The sequence below is a fragment of the Anastrepha obliqua genome, chromosome 3 (assembly GCF_027943255.1).
Source record: "Anastrepha obliqua isolate idAnaObli1 chromosome 3, idAnaObli1_1.0, whole genome shotgun sequence".
In the NCBI taxonomy this organism is placed as follows: domain Eukaryota; kingdom Metazoa; phylum Arthropoda; class Insecta; order Diptera; family Tephritidae; genus Anastrepha; species Anastrepha obliqua.
Genome location: NC_072894.1, coordinates 5,477,709 through 5,498,432, shown reverse-complemented (window position 1 = coordinate 5,498,432; position 20,724 = coordinate 5,477,709). Strand labels below are relative to the sequence as shown.

The 20,724-nt window shown below is 36.6% G+C and overlaps 4 protein-coding genes across 4 annotated transcripts; 2 read left to right on the top strand and 2 right to left on the bottom strand.

Annotated features, from left to right (window-relative positions):
* Nucleotides 1-1,569: 1,569 nt before the first annotated feature.
* Nucleotides 1,570-3,661, top strand: LOC129241421 (uncharacterized). Its single transcript, XM_054877715.1, has 6 exons — nt 1,570-1,897; nt 1,969-2,093; nt 2,181-2,335; nt 2,611-2,757; nt 2,838-3,072; nt 3,134-3,661. Exons 1-6 carry the CDS (start codon nt 1,736-1,738, stop codon nt 3,552-3,554), a joined length of 1,245 nt encoding a protein of 414 aa, XP_054733690.1. The 5' UTR covers nt 1,570-1,735; the 3' UTR covers nt 3,555-3,661.
* A 34-nt stretch (nt 3,662-3,695) lies between these two features.
* Nucleotides 3,696-5,818, bottom strand: LOC129241420 (zinc finger protein 271-like). The gene is made up of 4 exons (XM_054877714.1): nt 5,741-5,818; nt 5,450-5,683; nt 5,111-5,384; nt 3,696-5,052 (listed from the first exon to the last, which is right to left on the bottom strand). Exons 2-4 carry the CDS (start codon nt 5,551-5,553, stop codon nt 3,715-3,717), a joined length of 1,716 nt encoding a protein of 571 aa, XP_054733689.1. The 5' UTR covers nt 5,554-5,683; nt 5,741-5,818; the 3' UTR covers nt 3,696-3,714.
* A 5,274-nt stretch (nt 5,819-11,092) lies between these two features.
* On the top strand, nt 11,093-15,462 carry LOC129240560 (protein suppressor of underreplication). Its single transcript, XM_054876459.1, has 4 exons — nt 11,093-11,496; nt 11,710-11,909; nt 11,968-12,146; nt 12,271-15,462. The coding sequence occupies exons 1-4, from the start codon at nt 11,166-11,168 to the stop codon at nt 15,341-15,343; spliced, it is 3,783 nt and encodes a 1,260-aa protein (XP_054732434.1). The 5' UTR covers nt 11,093-11,165; the 3' UTR covers nt 15,344-15,462.
* Nucleotides 15,446-20,698, bottom strand: LOC129240561 (uncharacterized). Its single transcript, XM_054876460.1, has 3 exons — nt 20,395-20,698; nt 18,688-18,896; nt 15,446-16,102 (listed from the first exon to the last, which is right to left on the bottom strand). Exons 1-3 carry the CDS (start codon nt 20,580-20,582, stop codon nt 15,921-15,923), a joined length of 579 nt encoding a protein of 192 aa, XP_054732435.1. The 5' UTR covers nt 20,583-20,698; the 3' UTR covers nt 15,446-15,920.
* Between the last annotated feature and the right edge of the window lie 26 nt (nt 20,699-20,724).

The following is a 20,724-nucleotide window of genomic DNA, read 5'->3' as shown; positions in this document are numbered from 1 at the left end:
TATCTTTGGCCGAATGTAAATCCGTTTCGTAGATCCGAACTGTCGTGGAAACACGGTTTTGGGGTGAGGTTCAGTGCATTGGACAGTGCTTACTCTTTCACAAATTTTGGGGTAATTTCAAAAATTTGTGCTTGTAAATTAAGAAGACTGAATTAGTTTTAAAGCACGTTTACATATGTAGCGATTAGCAATAAATCTAGAAAAATTTATATACCCGTTCACATTTGGCAGAAATTTGACAATTAGCTGTCAAACTGTTTTGAAAGGATTTTCTTCATAGAATTTGGTTTGGTGGAATATTTTAGTGTTTTTATACATACATATGTAAACTAGAAATTTAAAATACCGTTAACCAAACGACTAGCCGCCGCCACAACATAATCAAGTGCTTGTATGAAATAAGCTGTGAGCAAAGATACCGCATTGTGGTTGCATTTCATCCCGTAGTGTGCGTGGGACTATATTTCCACGAATTAGCAAATCATTTAAGGTACTTGACCACCTTGGAAAGCTAAAAAGTACAACATATTCAATAATTTTTTTTCATGTTCTGTATAATATATTAAAATAAATTTTTTTTAAATTTTTATTTAGAGCTTATATAATACAAAAAAAAATTGATTTATTAAAATTTCTTTTTTTAACATATATCCAGGAGGCGCCAAAGTCGAGGCCTGAAGAAAATCATGTCTTGCGGCGGACAGTTAATCTTAGAAATGGTAATTCTAAAACAAAAGAGAGAAACAAAATTTTCAAAAGGAAGGTTCCTTGCGTGAGAATTTACCACAAACTGACAAAAAAAAAAAATAATAAAAAAATGGCGGATGTTTGAAAAAAAGTTAAGAAAACACCCCTGTTTTTCACAATGTTATGCTTAAAAAGCAATACTTTATTAACTTTTTTTTTGCAAAATGTGGTAAATTGGCATACAAAACATCTTAACAAATAAAACAAGACCAAAATCATTAAAATCGGCTAAGCAGTTTCGGAGATAAAGTGTCCGCCATTCGAAAAAAAGTAATTTCTGGAAAAACGCGTTTAAAGTTAAAACTTGCTATTTTCTTTCCGCTGAGTCAGCAAGTAATGAGTGCAGGATGCGCCTGCACATTTTCACTGATTTCACTTTGTTAGAATTCGAATTTAAAAAAACAGTTTCAGGTGATGATTTTTAAAAGTATAAGGATTGAAAAAATGTAAAAAAAAAAATTTAATTTTTTGAAACTTATAAGGTGGTCAAGTACCTTAACTACATATTTACATACATTTTTTTTTTAATTGCGACAATTTTTCATTCTGCAATAATTTAAATTCATAAACTGAAACTGCATGAAATAGCTGTGAGCCACTGTATATAGTTGGTGCAAGGGGGTACCCCTTTTGTGTGTTTAGTCGAGCTCCTCATCTTATTTATGGCGTGCGTCTTGATGTTCCACAAATGGGGGAGACTTTTGAGAAGCTTTTTCAAAGCAGAAATACACTCACAGGCTTGCTATTGCCTGCCAAGGAGCGACCGCTATTAGAAAAAACATTTTGAAAAAGAGAAAACATTTGAATCTCTGCACTTCTGTGATAGTTACGCACCAACCAGTGAATATTAAATTTCATTAAAATTGTAATTAATCTAACAATATGGTAATATAGCGTACTTGAACTCGAGATTGCTAATTCTATTCATAGCAAATCGCACAGCTAAACAGTTACTGATTCCACTTCTTTGGATGCAATTGGTAGTAAAATGTCACAAACCAACGTCGACCGAAAGTTGAAGCATTTGTTTGATGGTACTGATTGGAATGTTTACGACAACGACATCCTAAATTTGGGCGTAGGAGCTCCAGGTCCAGATTTGCTCGAAAACTGTTGCGATATATTTGAAGAGGCAACAAAGCACCGTCTAGTGAGTATTTTATTAGTTTAAATTCATATTTCATAATTTAGCTTCTTATTATTTACTTTTTTATAATTTAGAAATACGAAAAGCAAATAAATGTATCTTATCTTTTTCAATACGGACCTACTAGTGGACCGGTAGAGGTACGAAATGCCATCGCTGAATACTCTAGCGCTCAGTATGGTGATACTCCTATGAAAAGGTATGCAAGAATATATGCACCATCATCATATATATCTTGACACTGGTGAAATATTTATATCTGTATATATGTACATATGCTTTGCAGTGAAGATCTTATCATTACAACCGGCGCATCACAGGGATTGCACTTTGTCTTATCTACTCTGGTTGATTTAAATGGAATAATTTTCGTTGACGAAGTTACTTATATGATTGCACTTGATGTTATTAAGCAATTCACAACGCTAACTGTCATACCACGTAAGTTAAAAATTAAAACTACAGTTGAGCACTAAAATAGAGCTACATTTTCAGTTGTAAAATCAGTAATTATGACAAACTATATTATATAACATTTTTAAGTATTAATATTGTCAAAGGAAATTGAAAGATAGTAGGTAAAATTAAGAAGCTACCGTATTGAAAAGTGTTTTATATAATTATATATTTTGACTGATGTTCAGCTCTATTTCACAGTATTCCTTTATACGTCAGAAAAACAAGTTTATCTAAAAGTTAATTTTCGCAAATTGCAGTAAGTCTTAATAAAGATGGCGTGAACGTGAAGAAATTTGAGGATATTTTACAGACAAAACGTTTTCCGTCCACTTCCAAATCGTTTTGGGCGATGTACTATGCAATTCCCGCCTATCATAATCCAACTGGAATTGTATTTTCTGAAGGTAAAATGAAGTCACTAAGTACTCCGGGAGTAGCTTCACATATATTTATATTTTTACTTTTTTCTTCAAATCAAATCTAGCTGTTTGTCAAAGTCTGGTTGACCTAGCTCAAAAGTATGATTTCTTAATACTCTGTGATGACGTTTACAATATTCTCAACTACACAAGTCCCCGACCACCAAAACGCTTATTTGCGTACGATAAGGGATCTGGAAATATAATTTCGAATGGAACTTTCTCAAAAATAATTGGACCAGGTGTTCGTGTAGGATGGTTGGAGGTATCTGCGCGCTTAAAACCTATTTTGGAAAGATCGTAAGTTCGAAGAAATTCAGTTTTTTCTTAATTACATAAATTAAAAACAAAATTTTTATAGTGGAGTATTGAATAGCAGTGGATGTTTTAATAATTATACTTCTGGCATATTAGCCAGTCTTTTCGAGCTGAAATTGGCACAAGAACATATTCACAGAGTATCACTTGCATACAAGGAGCGCATGTTAGCCACTTGCGAGGTGCTCGAACACAATTTGCCGACTAGTTGTGATTGGACAAGACCATCAGGTGGATATTTCATTTGGATTTCCTTACCGCCACATACAAACGCCGGCGAATTCTTGGAATACTGCATGAAAAGTGAAAAAATATTTTTTCTACCAGGATATCGTTTTGCACACGAAAGTACAGTGGCAAACAATTGCCTGCGTTTAAGTATTTCTTTTCACAGCAAAGAGAAGTTGGTCGATGGCGCCACACGATTTTGCACAGCATTAAAACGCTTTCTGGGAGCTGTCTAAGAAAAGCATTTATGAATTCGCAGAATATTATTTAAGGGTGCTTAATAACATAATTTATTTTAATGTAATGAACGCAAGTAATACATTATAAATAAGTTTTATGTAAAGTTTTTCGATACTTCCTTCCTTATAGATTCACAAAATAGATTATTTAAGGAACTTATGAATGTTTTTTTAACATATGCCGCTGCAGATCGATTTTACGCCAAAATTTCAGTTTGCATTTTGTACATTGGTGTGTCTTGCCGGTAGTGTGTATGGCCAGATGTTGCTTAAGGTGGCACAATTGTGTAAAGGATTTGGAGCAGACATGGCAAATATGTTTGCGTTCATTTTGATGTTGGCTCAAAACATGTTTTTTTAAATGATCCAGCGTAGCAAACGGTTTGTCACAAAGCTCACATTTGTGTCGTTTATTCAGTGAATGTACGATACGAATATGTTGTTTAAAATTAACATCGGAGTAAAAGTTTCTTTTGCAGTATGGACATTCCTGCGGCACTTGTAAGTAATTACGCAAATGGGTCTTTACATGGTAGTTGAGTGCGGCATTGCTTCGAAATATTTTGTCGCATATCTCACACTTCATCAAATCATCTTTAGCTTTTTGCATTGCATCAAATTGAACGCGATGAGTCCTTTTATGATGAATCCATTGTGTGTAATCCTTGAAACTGGAGTCACATTTATTGCAAATTAACACCTGCAGTCCATGTTTGGAAGCAATATGCAGCAATAGAAGCTTTTGGGTCAAAAAGCCTTCATAACATATTGGACATTTGAAGGTAAATTCGTTATTTTGAATTATGCTATTTTTGTTATATGAGTAATTTTCATCGGAATTCGCCAAATGCAACATATCTGGCAAATTCAAATCTAATGCATCCCAGCATTCGGAAAAATTAAAAGAGTTCTCATTAACATTATTTAGAAGAAATTCATCAAGAAATTCTTCGTTCATTTCAATTTCGACATCGTCTTCATCTTGGCTCGCAGGCATAAGTAAATGCATTTCTTGGTAGTGTTGTTGTAGTGCTGCCCTTGAGGGAAACTCTATATGCGAGTTTCCGGTGCGGGGACATAGACTGCAATAGAACAGAAGTGCTTTGGCATTGTGTGCACTAGAGTGCACGTGCCTAAGCAACTGCCCACGACTCTTATATGTTTTTGCACACGGTGCACAGAGATATCGTCCATTTGCATGGCTCTCACTAATATGTTTTTCTAAAGTTTCCGCGTTGGCGTACAAGCTGCAGCAATAAACACAAATACTGATAACCCTGTCTGTCAGAGACGTGTGAAGCGCTTCGTGCACTTTCAGCTGGCGAAACGAAATAAATATGTCCGAACATTCGCTGCATTTATACAATCGTTTCGAATTCCTTTTTATTTTTTCATCATTCGTTTTTGGGAAATTTGTGGGCATATTACTTAACACTAAATGCTGCTCTTTGGGTAGGATTGCCCGATACTTGATATTGGGTTCGCTCTTTTGTACCTAAAATTAGAAATATGTTATATATTTTTACTCGATGGCATTCCGCATCAACATTAACTGCATTAAATATTCCGTGATCTGAATTAAGAACCAGATGACCCTCCGAAGTCGCGTTTCGTGCTTGTGTTAAATATGTCCATTGCAACTCCGATCCTACGTTGCCAGTTTCTGCTCCAATTCCAGCCTCTGTTGTTGCAGGTGTTTCGCATTCGGTGGTGACATTTTCCGTCCTAGGCGATGTTTGTTGTTCAGGGCACCAAAACGACAATGCATCAAATATATGTCGCTGTATTCGCGCTCTTTCTGAAGTGTCTATTAGACCGAAATTCGTGCTAATCAAATATTTATTTAGCAACCATTCAATGTAAAACCAGAATGTAAGTTTTTTCATACATACTTGCGTACCAGAAATCCGAAAATGGTCTCAATAAATTTGTCTAGCGTTTTTTGCTCTTTGAAAATCTCCAACAAAATCTTATCTGTGCACAATTGACCCATCATTGCTAGATAATTGAAGCAACCAAATGGGGAAACTTAGAAATTAGGACAGCCGATTGTGATGGAAAGCTGGAAGCTATAGTTTTCGGGTTATTTCAAGTTAAAGAGTTGTTATCCACACAAAGGTATTTCCCTAAGAAGATAAGCACTTATACGGATATTTTTCATTTCATATTATTTGAACTGCTACCTATTATTTTGATCATTATTTTTAAAAGAGATTATTAAAATACAATAACAAAGTTGTTTTAATTTGTCCGCTTTCAAGCATAGATAACTAGATGTGAAACTTCTTCATTTTGAGAGAGAGCGCGCCCATGAGGACGTTTCAAAACTTGGCAGCACTCACACATTATGGGATTTTGAACAGCTGATAGGCGAAATGGCAGGCTGCCAGAAGAAACGCGCCAAAAATAACAGACGAAAACAGTTCGTTTTTGCTTAATGGAGAAATGACGTGTTGAAATGTTTATAATTATTGGCTTAAAATTAATTCAATTGAAATGTAATAATTTGAATTTAAGTGAGTTTGTAGAATCCAAAGCTCGTTATATCCGGGAAAATACCCATGTGTTCTCCCGACTTTTTTAAAAAAAGGGGTATAAGGGGGGGTAGAGGGGGTATTCTACTATCCAAAAGTGAAAACTTCACTTGCCGGAGCCTTATAGTTTTTAAGTTATTTGAGTTTAAAAATTGTAAAATTGACCAAGAATCCTCCTATTTTGGTTACTACAACCAGCAGAAGTGCTGCCAGACATCGTATAAATAAACAATTTTAGAAGATAATAAATGACTAGAAATACAAAATTTTACAAATTATTTCTATATTATATACGTCTATTCATATATATATATATATATATTTATTATTATTTATATACATATATATATTAATGCTTGATTTTCAGTAAAGTATGTTTGATTGTATGCATTTTGAATATATGATATATATATATGATATATATATTTTTAATTCCAAATTTTCACTATATTATACATATATATATTTAAAAAAAAAGAAAAAAAAAGCGCCGCAGGCGAAAATTTGGAATAAAAAATCGCGCGATTTTTAATTCCAAATTTTCCCTATATTATGAATATATGATATATAATTATACATATATATATTTAAAAAAAAAAAGAAAAAAAAGCGCCGCAGGCGAAAATTTTCACTATATTATACATATATATATTTAAAAAAAAAGCGCCGCAGGCGAAAATTTGGAATAAAAAATCGCGCGATTTTTAATTCCAAATTTTCCCTATATTATGAATATATGATATATATATATACATATATATATTTAAAAATAAAGAAAAAAAAGCGGCGCAGGCGAAAATTTGGAATAAAAAATCGCGCGATTTTTAATTCGAAATTTTCCCTATATTATGAATATATGATATATATATACATATATATATTTAAAAAAAAGAAAAAAAAGCGCCGCAGGCGAAAATTTGGAATAAAAAATCGCGCGATTTTTTATTCCAAATTTTCACTATATTATGAATATATTATATATATTCTTTTTTATATATTAAATATCTATATATAAAAAAGAATAGTTAAAAAATTTTAAAAAGAATATATACACCTTAGAGGTTGTAAACCCCCATTCCCTCATATTCTAACAGAAAAGAGTGTGTGGAAATTATGTTCCTATGTTGCTTCGTTTTCAATCGCATTCTATTATTTTTTTTTTTATTTTTTGCTTCTGGCAGCACTCCATTCAGCCATGCTTTTCAGTTATTGTAAATTTAGCTGGCATATTTGGAGTTAGCAACTTAAAAATGCAATATAAATGGTTAATTTGTGGTATAAATAAATAAAAAGAGTTAAAAACGTGTGTGTATGTTAATATAGTTTCAATATTTATTAAAATAAATGTGATAAATGCACTTATTCTATCAAAATTTGGTGAAGGTAAAAGACAAACTTTATCAACAAATAACTTAAAAACTATTATTAACAGAATAGTGTTGGTGCTAGTTTTAGCAAAATAAGCACGAAATGAACATCTCCTGTGAATTTCATTGAAAAATTCGTAATATTTCTCTCAAAACAAGTGAGGGGAGAACACATGGAGTCGGAGCCTTATATCCTTTTCGACTTCTACTTTTAATTAGTCTTATGTACATAATGTAATTTTATTGATAACTGTGTGTTGGTTTATGTAAATTTGTATATACGTAAATATTCTATGGTTGAAAAGCGTAGGTAAGGGAACTGAATTTGTGTTTGAGATATTTTACAAAAATTAAAGGTAATCTGCTTTAACTTATTCTGTTCGTTGTTTGAGAATTTTTTTTTTGTTACCCAATTTCTGTGTTATATTAAAAAATCGCAATAAGTCATGTTTTTAATTATAACTTATGTTTTTCGCGTTCATTACTTTATTATTATTAAATTACTTTTGTATTTCAGTTTTAAATAATTTCATTTACATAAAAATTTTTAAATTTTTTGCTTATTTATGTACATATTTCAAACGGATTGTGCTTATTTTTAGTATATGTAGGTGTTTACGAGTGATATAAGGCTATTGGGCAACCGCGCACTAAATACTAACCTCAATGGTGGTGTGGAAACTAAAAATTCCAGACCTTTGGTTCAAAAATACCCAATTCATGTTTCTACCGGTGTGGCAATATTGGAAAATGTTATAAAAAATGCACATTTTTTAGCGCTCTCACGAGAAAAAGAGTTTCACATCTAGTCATCTATGCTTTCAAGTACGAAAAATTGTTCGAAATTCATAGCGAAAGAACGTGTTGCCACATAGTATAAAAAAAAATAATAATAATTAAGCATTTATTTAGTGGAGTGGAATTTGTTATAAAAATTATACATAAAATTTCTTTCTATTTATTTAATGTCTTATAAGAAATATTAAGCATTCAGGAAATTACAATTTTCGCTTATTTGTCCTTGGTACAATTTTGAGTTGGAGGCATATATATTCGCATATTCATAACATTCCAGGACCGTATAATCTATGTATGTACAAACATTTATCATAAATCAGGCTAATGCTACTCAGGCTGGACATAATCCTGAGCAGTCCAATTACAATGTACTTGCGGTCTGATAGGACGAGTTCTACAGCGATAGTGGAAAGAACTAGTTTCCATACAGAACCCCACCAGTGTTCTTCACTGATCAAACTGTATCTATCGAAATAGCAATACTTGTCCATTTTACGCTATATACATATTTTGCAGTGGTGGTATAATTGACTTTTAAATTTTTGTAAGCTGTTGGAGTTTCTTTTATATATGGCCTGTTCGCCTGTTAAACCTTTATAGTACAAACCTTGCTTTAGATTTTGCGTTGGGAAAGATGGAAGTTTAAAATTATTGCTAACACGAGACTTGCTGGGAATCAAATAACTCAGGTACTTAAACCCCTGAGCACAATTCAAAAAGAACTAGTGGAAAACTTGTTAAGAAAGGCGAAAGGCATATGGATTAGCTGAACCAATTGTTAAGTTGCCAGAATCATGTGTTAAAACGTATGTATACTAAATCGGCTTTATCGTTCGATAGAAGGATCTGCAGAGCTTTCGTTGGTATACTAACAGGGCACTGCCTAGTTGCCGTGCATGTTTACAAGTTAAATCTAACTTTTAATGATGCTTGCAGAAAATGTAACGAGCCGGCTACAAGAGAAGCCCTAGAACATCTTCTATGCAACTGTCCGAAAATCGAAACTCCGTCGAAAACTAGATTATGCTTCCTGGGTGCTCTCTCGCGAACCGCACATATAGCGTGATGCATATTTTCGCTAATACAAAAAAAGAATTATTTTTTGGTATACAACCTAACCTAACAACATGCTTCTAGCTAATGTATCTGCAAAATTCTACCTACTTATGCATTTTGTTCTGTTTTGGGGTATCTCGCTGCACTAACCTTTCGCTTAATTACACAATTTTAACAATTAATTATTCAAAACCTTAGTTTCCGGAGGTGGTTTATAGGATCGGAATACAACCCTCTATCCCCCTTTTTATAATTTAATTTTGGTAATTATTTAGAAGAGCGGCCCTTCAGAAAATCAATATTTTTGTAAAATTTTTTCAATGATATCAATAAAATGTATTGTAAAAGAGTGTTTAAGATCGGGGGAACTATACTTTTATGTAGGATTTACTGTTAATATGAATATCAAATCCGGCGGCCCTTCAGAAAATCAATATTTTTGTAAAATTTTTTCAATGATATCAATAAAATGTATTGTAAAAGAGTGTTTAAGGAGTTCTACGCAAAAATATTGTGGATTGCGTAGCCGGAGTTGGACTGATGAGGGTTATTTTTTTGAAGCGCGGCCGAAGGCCGCCCACGCGAAAAGGAGTTCTACGCAAAAATACTGTGGATTGCGTAGCCGGAGTTGGACTGATGAGGGTTATTTTTTTGAAGCGCGGCCGAAGGCCGCCCACGCGAAAAGGAGTTCTACGCAAAAATACTGTGGATTGCGTAGCCGGAGTTGGACTGATGAGGGTTATTTTTTTGAAGCGCGGCCGAAGGCCGCCCACGCGAAAAGCAGTTCTACGCAAAAATACTGTGGATTGCGTAGCCGGAGTTGGACTGATGAGGGTTATTTTTTTGAAGCGCGGCCGAAGGCCGCCCACGCGAAAAGGAGTTCTACGCAAAAATACTGTGGATTGCGTAGCCGGAGTTGGACAACATTTCAAAACACTTATATAATGTTCAAGCGGTAATTCTTGTTGTGTCGCCCGCCGGATTTGATATTCATATTAACAGTAAATCCTACATAAAAGTATAGTTCCCCCGATCTTAAACACTCTTTTACAATACATTTTATTGATATCATTGAAAAAATTTTACAAAAATATTGATTTTCTGAAGGGCCGCTCTTCTAAATAATTACCTTAATTTTTTTTTCATAGCGTGCAGCATTATACTAAATATTCCTCCGTGCCAATATTCATTTATATGATTTATTTTATTAAATGGTATTTATTTTTCAATAGATATGGCTACATTTGTTTGCCGCGTATTTTTGATGGATAGTTTTAGTTGGTTCTAGCTGTCAAAGTGGCACTATTACTAACCCCGCCAACGAGTTGATTTCTTTATTGGACTTTTCTCGTTTTGGGTGCATTTTTCGTTTTTCAAAACAAAACTAAGCTCAAAAGTTTGTGTACACAAAAACAAAGTTTATAATGATCTAAACATACCGCAACATAGTGACATAGTTTCATATCATAACTCGAAATTGACTTGTCCATGGACTACATTAAAGTTCAGTGACCCTGTCACGCTAACCCAATAAGGCAAATTACCTGTAGCGGAAACAGAATTCGGGCGATATAGAAATCTTGAATATATTGAAAACTAGCAAATTGCACACATGCAATATTTCACAAGTGCCAGAGTTACTCAGGAATACTTTGATACGCCAAATACGCTGCCTCTTGGGCCATTCTCTATGTTTGTGATATTCTTTTACATCAAGCTATTGTACATATTGGTTGCTTTATACATATCATTGCATTACATCAACACGATCGGCGACTAATACGTGTATACAGGTGCGAGTGGCGACGTAAGGGAGGGACGGGAGAATCGTGGTGGGGGTTTATAATACAGAAATGTATCACTTTTTGGCCACATGTGCGCCTGAGCCATTGAAGTTATCGGAAAGGGTGCAAATACCTGGTCACATACGACAATACCTGAAGGATTTCCAAGTTGATACACTTCGTTTTTTACACAGACATTTAGCTAATCGGGATTTTTGCATACTGAATGACGAGAGTGGGTTAGGCAAATGTGTAGCCACTGCTGTATACCTAGGCGCAATAGCCAAGAACAATAAATGTCTTATTGTTGTTCAAAACGACGATGAACTTGTAGCGGGTTGGCAATTTCATTTCGATGTACTTACCAAACTATCCGTTGGAGTTTTAGGCCCGAATATGAGTAAGTTTACCATTAGAATGAATGTTTCTATGTTTCTTTAGCACAATTTTTAATCAATTTGTAATTGCTGCATTGGCATTCAATGGTCGCATGCATATTTTATTATCACTGCACTCTTATCAGTTACAATTAGTTACACATATACTTAACACTTACAAATTCCACATTGTATGCCAACGCAATCCATATTTCATTTTATATATGTGTATGTAGGCTCCTTGGATCCTCTTCCCAGCGTAATTATTGCAAAATGGGCTACTCTACGTTCGATGGTCGATGGAAACAAATATAACTTTGATTACATTATTATTGATAACAGAGGCCAAATGATGAGTAATAACTTCTGCATGTCCATGCTTTTGAGTAATTACGAACGTAAAGTCAACTTACTTATTTCAAGTATTGATGTAACGGTGAGTGCCATCTATTAGTTGATTATATTGAATTTGAAACTTAATTTTCTTATTATAGTCTGATTTGAAATTGTTGCATAATTCGCTTCGATTGGGAGGCCACTTGGACCATCAGTATGAGCAGTTCAAATCTTTTGAAGCAAAGTATAAACTCCCAGAGTTCAAAGATGTACTTAACAAAACAGCTGATTTGGAACAATATTTCCTGAAAAGGGAAATGATTAGTGACTATTGCAAGTAAGAAAATCCCTGCACACCCCTCCATACTTTTTCTTGAAAACCCTTAGCTTCTTTTAAAAATTTCTATAAATTAGGTATGAACCTCTTTTAAATTAACCTCTGCTTAAATTGCCCTGTTTAGAGATGTTCGATTACGCCGTTACATACATCAATTTGAAGATCAGTTGCCTCTTGTGGATGCGGAAAGATATAGAATAAGTTTAGAGTTGTGGCATACTATAAGCAGTTCAAACAGTTCACAAAAGTCTAACGACAATTCGAATAACTTGAACGCAAATTCTGAAACGGCGACAGAAGAACTTTTCAACCAGGCGCAAGCTCTGGATCGCGAGATATGCGGTATAGTAGAAGCACGACAGAGTCATGGTGTGGATTTGCAAAACAATGAAACATCGGAGGATGCAGACAATATGTCGCCGCTTCTAATAGATTCGGAGTCGTGCAGTAGTGGCGAAGCAGAAGAAGTAATAGAGGTGCCAAATCATCAGGCAATAATGGCTCAAAGCACTCGAACGGAGCCTGACGTGTACGAGTTTGTGGACCTTTCAAATGAACAAGGTTCGGAAGAGTGTATTCGTATTGGGAACTCAGAAAGACAACATATCACAAATAAATCGACTGAATGGCAGTCAAATTCAAGATCTCTCACAAAGAAAGGCAATAATCAAAAGACATCCGTAATACAAGATGAACAAGGAATTCAAAACTCAAAAGATTTGGAAGAGAATGAAGTCGGTGGAAAAAAGACAAATCCCCAATGTTGTAAGGAAACTTTGGAAAAAAAGACAATTGATGAACGCAAAGGAGAATACAAAGATAGCACCTTGAAAGTGAAAACAAATGTAAATATAAACGATAATAAAAATGCTTCTTCGTCCAAACGCCATATGAAAACAAAATACGAAAAAAAACTAGACGAAGTTGCTAAAAAACAGAAGTCAGTCGATACGCAGTCTAACTCTGATAGTGTAAAACTAATCAAGCGTGGAAGATTAAAGCAGACGGAAAATAACTCAAAAGAAACTTCAAAAAAACTAAGATCTACTGATAACGATAGAGATGCTATGAAAACCAAACGCCAGGCATTAGACCAGACAAAAGAGTTAAACAAAAAGACGTGTAAGAAACCAAAAACGACTGATAAAGAAGCTAATCCTCTTAAAGAGACAACTTTTTCTGCAGCAAAGCATGACTCTTTACACGAAGCTACGCAGCATTTTAATGAGACATCGATTGAAAAACGCAAAACTGATCAGGAGAAAAATGCCGAAATTAAGATAAAAGCAACTAAATCCACTCAAAATATGAGTGAGATTTCCCCAAGGCGGTTGAGGCATGCAAGAGATAAATCAGACATTCACAATGATAAATGCTCTGTTATGTCTGATAAAGCGGGTAGCTCAAAATCGGTTTCGCCTACAACTCCAAAAAAAAATTCATCCAAATATGACGTGGTCGGAAGAACTAAATCCTCAAGTAATTCAACAAAATATGGTACAGAAAAGCGAAACCGTAAAGACGATCCAAAAAATAAACCATTAGTAGAAGTTCCAAATTCGCCCACTTCACGATTTACGCGAAGCATGCAGCGCGTAACCCGATCCAGAAGGAAGTATATGACGGAGCCACTTACCTTAGTGCGTAGTCCAAGAAGAAGAAACGGGAGAGGTGCACTTACTAATAATTGCGACAGGGTTGCAACCAAAGACAAGCAAAAAGATGTTGGTAAATCAGTAGAGGCAAATAAGGCAAACAGTAGTAAGAAAAACAAAAACAGCAATATGGAACTCGAAAATGACGTTCGTAAAGAGTCGCGGAAGAATGAAGCTAAGGATTCAAAGAGGCAAAAAACATTAGCTACTTCGGAAGAAGCAGCAAAGGTAACGGACATAGCCATACTCCCATGTTCCGATACGACGGAAGATATGCAATGTGGTCAAAAAATAATTGCAGACACACATTCAGATAACGGTTTTCTACGACCTCCAACACCGATCCGTGCTATACGAAATTCTGAACCTAAGCAATTTTTACCTACTCCAAGTAGTTTTACTGAATCCGATGTAGTATTCGTACCCCCCCCTGACGCGTCTAATAAAACCCAACAGATTGTTGTATTATCCAGTTCAACGGATGAGGGCTCTCTATCATCTCAACAATTTGTACAGAGTCGACGCACACGTGCACTCAAACAAAAAAAGTCGGTGAAGCGTCTTACAACGGACCGTGAACGTTTAGCGGAATTATCATCAACACCAACTTTCGGCGAATTGCTTGCTAAACAACGAGTACATCGCAAATCACCCGATATATTCAGTGCGAGCACAGATCTGGGGTTAACGTGCACACAACCAGTAGCTGCGGATGGGCTTGAGGAAACTGAAACTTTTCAAGGTTTTAAGATATTTGGCTCTGAGGTAAAACAAATGCAGCAGCAGCACGCACTTAATTCAAGTGGAAAGCAAAGTAAATCGAAGCAAGTTTTAAGTCGTGGTCGGTCGTGTTTGAATATTCTAGAGAATATGTTTGAACCACCTAATACAGATGGCACAGATAAAGCTCAAAGAAAACAGACAAAAAATCCCCAGCAATCGTCGAAAAAGTCGCCAGATGCTAAATTGGTAAAGAGAACGACCAGAGGCAGTCAACCAGTAGTGCCGTCATTACCAAATACCGTTTCCGTCACTCAGCTGCAACAGACACAAAACAACAACAAACATAAACAAACGCAGAGCAATAACACCGCCAATCAAATGATAAGTGGTCCAATGGTGGACGAGGAGATATTTGAAATTACAAATAATGAAGCATTTGGCAGTATGATGCGAATAAATGCTAATGGCGAAATATCTCCCGTTCAGACAACTCGGAGCCAACAAACGACGCAACACAATAAAATCACTAATTATCTTATTGGTACGACTCAACTGACGCCAACAGAAGCAACACTGGAAGAACGTACGCCAAGTAAACGCGCACAAATGCAGCTGTCAGGCACAGTGGCGCGCAGATCTCCAAAAACTAGATCAACACAATCGACAAAGCTCACAAAATGGTTTCAGAAAAATGGTGCAACGCTGAATGCCGCTCATTCGAATGCAGAACAGAATGAAATGCGTGTTAGGAAGCATACTAGGAGTGCGATTGCTAAGCGACTTAAAAGACGTTGCCTAGAGTTATCCTTCAGCAAGTGAATTGAGAAGTGATTTGATACGCTAAATGTATATATTGCATGTGTGTATTATATGCACATTAAACAATTTTATCTGCATGTATTTAAATCTAAAATTATAATATAGACAGTTTTTATGTACCTTTATTAAATTTTATCGCAAATGCCCACAGATTTTTATAGTTATTAGAAACTAATTAAACACATCCATACACAACTCTTAGTTCAAAGTAGAGACAACACATTGGAATTTGAAATACCCATTGTCAGTACAATATTGTATAAATAAGTATGAACGTATGCAACTGCTGAGTACAAGTTTTTGGCATCCTTACATATGCACCCACGTATGCTGAGAATGTAATACATTTAAAATCAAATTGAACTAGTTGAAAGTTTTACATACATATAGAGAGCTAAATATATATTATTACAGTAGTTTAATGTTTTACAATTATGTGTTTACACTCCCGTGTAAATTAAAATCAAATGTTTAAATTGAAATATTTGCAAAAAACCGCAACAAAAAAAAAAAAAAACAAAAAACAAGAAACTGAAAGTGATTGAAATAAATGGAATTATAAATGAATTGAAATTCGTTAGTAAGAATGTGGTTTTTTACTGAAAATAACGGTCAAATTGTGTATGACTGCTTGGCGCTGGTATTCCAACTCGCGACGGCAGGCTTCACCCAAGAATGGTGGGCACTGGTACTGTATATGCTCGCTGCAGTAGGTGTCCTTGCCCGCGGCGGTACACTTAAATTCGCTAATCGAGTGTACTGTAATAAAATGATAAAAAATAAACGATATTATCTTCTGTTTGCTCATATAAAGACATGCATACGTATACACACATACATACATATGAATTTTGTTCCATTGGAGTGGCGAAAAATTAAAATTAGCTAAATTAAAATTAAATACTCTTCGTTAGTTTTTGTACAGGGTCGTCGAGGTGAATCCGGAATATTGAACTTGAATACTACAATATAAAATAGTGGTATATTCGCGCATCATGCCATCGTCGGGAATTCTTTAATGCAACCTCCGTCAGATAGAATAAGGTTGCCTTGTGAGCAAGGGCAGAGTCCAGCTCGTCGGTTTCCCGAAAAGCTCTGGCAATGTTGTAAACTCAATTACCTACTTATCACAGCTGTTGTTGTTGTTGTTGTTGTTGCAGTAGCATAAACATTTCTCATACAAATACGGGTAATGCTGCTGGAGTGGAGAGTGGATGTAAACGTGACTGGTTCCGGCACTGACTGTCGTGGGAAAGGCTTATAGCAGTTGTTGTTGTTGTTGTTGTTGTTGTAGCAGTATCTATGCCCTGTCAGTGTAGTGTAAGTTACCGGTCGTCTTCGTCTAGCTCATCTAACGGTAGGCCCAGGAAACTGGCAGTTTCGACGGGTTGGGTCCAGAGGGAGAAAGGTGTTAGATGAGTGGGTTTGATGGGGCATGTGAAGAGGTGGTTAGTGTCGTGCGGGGTACCTTCACATGCAGGACATATGTTTAGTATGTCGGGGTCGATTCTGGATAGGTAGGAGTTTAACCTGCTACAATATCCAGAACGGAGTTGTGCCAAAATTACGCGGGACTCTCGGGGAAGCTGGAGCTCTTCGTCTGCGATAGGTGGTGGTTGGACTCCGATAACGGCATTCGGGGGTCGGGAGCTTAGGAAGGTGGTGAGTGTCTCCCGATGAATGTCGTTAATAGCCTGTCTGTATACCGTCTGATCCTGGAGAGGTCTGTCCGTTTTGTCTTGGATCTCGTCCACGTAATTGAGGAAGTGTCTCCTGATGTGCCTGGGAGGTGGCTCGGGCTCGAGCAGGTGTCTGCATGGGTGAGGCCTACGGTGACACCCAAGCAGAAACTGCTTGCCGAGCATTTTGTTGTGCTCCTTAACCGGGAGCATGTGCGCCTCGTCGTGTAGGTGGTTGATAGGGGACATCAGAAGACATCCTGTCGCGGTCCTGATGGCAGTATTCTGGCAGGTCTGAAGCTTCGTCCACTGCGAATCACTGGTTCCAGGCGACCAGACAGGTGCAGCGTAGTTTAGAACCGGTCGGCCTATTGCTTTGAAAGTCGACAGCAACATTTCCTTATCTTTGAACCAAGTGCTGCCGGCAAGCCACCTGAGGAACTTGTTGCAATTTTGTACTTTAGTTGCAATAGCGGTTGTGTGCGCTGAGAAGGAGAGCAAGCAGTCAAAGGTAACTCCCAAAATTCTGGGGTTATTAACCGTCGGTATTGGTATCATCGACTTTCACCTTAACTTGCACCTTGACCTCCTTTGTCCAGGTGGTAAAGAGGGTCACCGTGGACTTCGTGGGGGAAAGTTGTAGGTTCCTCGCAGTGAAGAAGCGAGAAAGGCATGCGAGGTAGTCGTTTACTTTGGCGCACAGGCCATCAATGTCATTTCCCGACGCCATTATCGTGCAGTCGTCGGCGTAGGAGACGAGGGAGACTCCCTCTGGTGGCTGGGGGAGTTTCGAGATGTAGAATTTAAAGGCAAGGGTGAAAGGACACCATCCTGCAAGACTCCTTGCTCTATTTTCCTGTTTTGATATTTGGAGTTCTTCTGTCCTTCTTTGACACTTTGTTGAACTACTACGAGTTAGCGCACTCTCTTCATTCCAATAGCAGGCAGTTCTACGTAGTGGAAAGACTTTGCTTTTACTGGTCATGGTCTCCCGCTGCGGTAAACCAGCTCTGCCTAGTGCGTTGAACCTCGCCCCTTGCCTATCATCACTGGAACAGCTACATGCGGCATGGCTGCTACCAATACTTCTTCTTATTCTTTCTGGCCTTGAGCCTAACCGTGTATCCGAGGTTTATTTCTGCCGCGTTTGCCTAAGTCGGCTTTACCCCAACTCTTCTTCGGTTAGATGTAATCAGTGCAACCTGATCAGGTCTTGAGACTAACAAGAGAGTGGCCCACCCGTTATGTCATCACTCCTCCTATTGAAACTGGGAAACCCGTCCGATAACTCTCCTTTCCTCAATAATTCAATAGTGAAGAAATTTCAGTCCCTCCTAATCTCGCTATTCTCGAGACACCTAACCCTAGCTACACATCAGCATAGCTTGCGCAGACTGCACAGTACCAGCATAACAATTATCAAATCCGGCCTATTAGGTTCTGAATTGCGATGTGCCCGTCTAGTCGCCTGGCACAAGTGATGCTCTCCTGATGTCTTCCCTGCAACATCTTCACAATGATGTTGATTCTAACGCAACTGCTACCTAAATGCTTTCCACATTTATCTCGGTGCCCCTGTATATATATCTGTATGTACATATGTATGTACATGTTATGCCATAGAATTTATGCATATTAAATATTGGCGCGTTTATTGGAACTTACAACAATAGGTGCCTTTAAAGAAGCAAGTCTTGTGTTTCGACTCGATCGCATATACGGCGGGATCCACTCCTGGCATGGTCTTTGTGACAATATAATCCGCTTTCGCCTTATTCAGCCAGTAGGGCCAATGCGATAAACGCTCCGTATATTCGACTGTGTAACGCCAGTCGTGTGCATGCCCACTATCGGTGATAATTTTGAAGTCCAAGCTAGGGAGGCCAAACAAATTACCATTTAGTTAGAACAAAATATGCAGTTTTATATTCTAAAAATTATTGTTTATCTACTAACTATTCTACATAAATATGTGCACATGCATGAATGTATGTTAATATACACACGTACATACCTATACATACACATAGTACATATACAGACACATTCGCTATGCTTATGAGTTCACACGTAAATCTAGCTCGATAAGCTACAAAACAGTACAACTAAAGAGCGTCATAACCTCGCAACAACAAATTAAAATTTCAAAAGAATGTTGAAACAATTGAAATTAGCAGATAGAAGTGTATTTTTTACGCTGCCACATCATATCGCTCCTTTTTTGCAAGAGTGTCAAAACGAACAGTGGGAAAGCAAGGTTTTTACACCAGCGCATATTTTAGTAAAATTTAATTTGGGCTGGCTGTCAATTTTCAGAATCAAACAAACTAATTGGCAGTGAGAGTTATAGCTTTTCAAGTAGACAGGCGTACGGAATTTAGTCTTGGCATATAAAAAAAATGGGCGTGGTTTCGTATTTATATCAAATCTAAATGAGATGGAGAGCAACACGTGTACTAGCTTTGGGCGAGTTTTATTATGTTGTTATCACGATACACGCATTTATGCAAAAGGGGTCGTATAAAAGGGGACGTATCACCGCCCCTTTCACAACATTTTTGAAGAAAATTTGAATAATTTTACTTTGTTTATAATAGAGGTATTACGTTTTTATTTGTTTTTTTATTGCAAATTACGCTTATATGGCAGATGGACTTGGTTAGTAGTCGATACCCCCCATTTTCTACACGAAACTGCTTTGGGAAAAAGTTATATGTGCACCTAGTTTCATTGAAATATATGAATATTTGCTCCAGTTATTGCGAAAACGGAGGGGCATGGCTAAATCGACTTCTCTCTTCTCGACTTACACATCACCGTTATATGAACAAAGTTCTAATACCCTTGTACATATGTATATGCATGCGGGTGTGTGGCAAGTATATTTCCGATTTTGAGTCGTGGCGCTATTGAACCTAGCGAGTTTTATGTGCAAATGCGCGCACGTTTCAATGAATTGCGTACAAGGTGACTTCGGTATAGCAGCAGATTTGTTTCTTTATTTCTGCGATTTGGTGTTTTGAATGCTAAAGTGCCCTACTTCCCCGATATTTGTTTGCTTTATCATTGCAATTTTACATTCCGATCGCCAAATTGCAAAAATAAAATGCATATACATGTTGTTGTTGCTCTACCAACGCCACCTATATATGCATGCGTGTATGTACCTACGCACATATTTCCAACATTTGTTTAAACATTTTTTATTTGCCTCGATAGATCCTTATATTGCACGCCACATCATCTCCACATTAGCCTAAAAAGCATTAATACATATGTATATGTATGTACTTATGTGCATATGTATGTATGTATGTATTAGTATTTAATTGTATATGCATAGTATGTAGAGCATACACATATTTTACTTACATTGTCGGGTTGAGTAAACGCATTTTACTAAAATCTGCCACATATTCCCACACCGCTTCCGGTTTACTATTGTCGATCAGCACATCAATTTTATATTTTCGAGATCCACTCGTCATCAAGACATACACAATCAGTACGACACATCCGTAAAGGGCTAATCTTTTTATATTCCAACGTTTCACAAGCATTTTGTATTCCTCTAACAACCAAGAATATCAAAAGGAAATAATAGCACACCAACAAAAACGCTGCGTTCGCTTTTCGATATGCCTCAATCGAGTATATTACTTGAATGAAATTTGAAAACTGTTGGGCTTCGCCGTAATATGG

Excerpts from the sequence above, each read along its gene's own strand:
- LOC129240561 (XM_054876460.1), bottom strand. The coding sequence starts at position 20,582 with ATGCTTGTGAAACGTTGGAATATAAAAAGATTAGCCCTTTACGGATGT. Across the intron at positions 18,897-20,394 it reads CGTTTACTCAACCCGACAAT|CTTGGACTTCAAAATTATCA; the intron begins GTAAGTAAAATA and ends TGGCCTCCCTAG. Across the intron at positions 16,103-18,687 it reads CTTTAAAGGCACCTATTGTT|TACACTCGATTAGCGAATTT; the intron begins GTAAGTTCCAAT and ends ATTTTATTACAG.
- LOC129240560 (XM_054876459.1), top strand. The coding sequence starts at position 11,166 with ATGTATCACTTTTTGGCCACATGTGCGCCTGAGCCATTGAAGTTATCG. Across the intron at positions 11,910-11,967 it reads TTTCAAGTATTGATGTAACG|TCTGATTTGAAATTGTTGCA; the intron begins GTGAGTGCCATC and ends TTCTTATTATAG. Across the intron at positions 12,147-12,270 it reads ATGATTAGTGACTATTGCAA|AGATGTTCGATTACGCCGTT; the intron begins GTAAGAAAATCC and ends TGCCCTGTTTAG.
- LOC129241421 (XM_054877715.1), top strand. The coding sequence starts at position 1,736 with ATGTCACAAACCAACGTCGACCGAAAGTTGAAGCATTTGTTTGATGGT. Across the intron at positions 1,898-1,968 it reads AGGCAACAAAGCACCGTCTA|AAATACGAAAAGCAAATAAA; the intron begins GTGAGTATTTTA and ends TTTATAATTTAG. Across the intron at positions 2,758-2,837 it reads TGGAATTGTATTTTCTGAAG|CTGTTTGTCAAAGTCTGGTT; the intron begins GTAAAATGAAGT and ends AATCAAATCTAG.
- LOC129241420 (XM_054877714.1), bottom strand. The coding sequence starts at position 5,553 with ATGATGGGTCAATTGTGCACAGATAAGATTTTGTTGGAGATTTTCAAA. Across the intron at positions 5,385-5,449 it reads TTCGGATTTCTGGTACGCAA|CACGAATTTCGGTCTAATAG; the intron begins GTATGTATGAAA and ends ATATTTGATTAG. Across the intron at positions 5,053-5,110 it reads ATCACGGAATATTTAATGCA|GTACAAAAGAGCGAACCCAA; the intron begins GTTAATGTTGAT and ends TTCTAATTTTAG.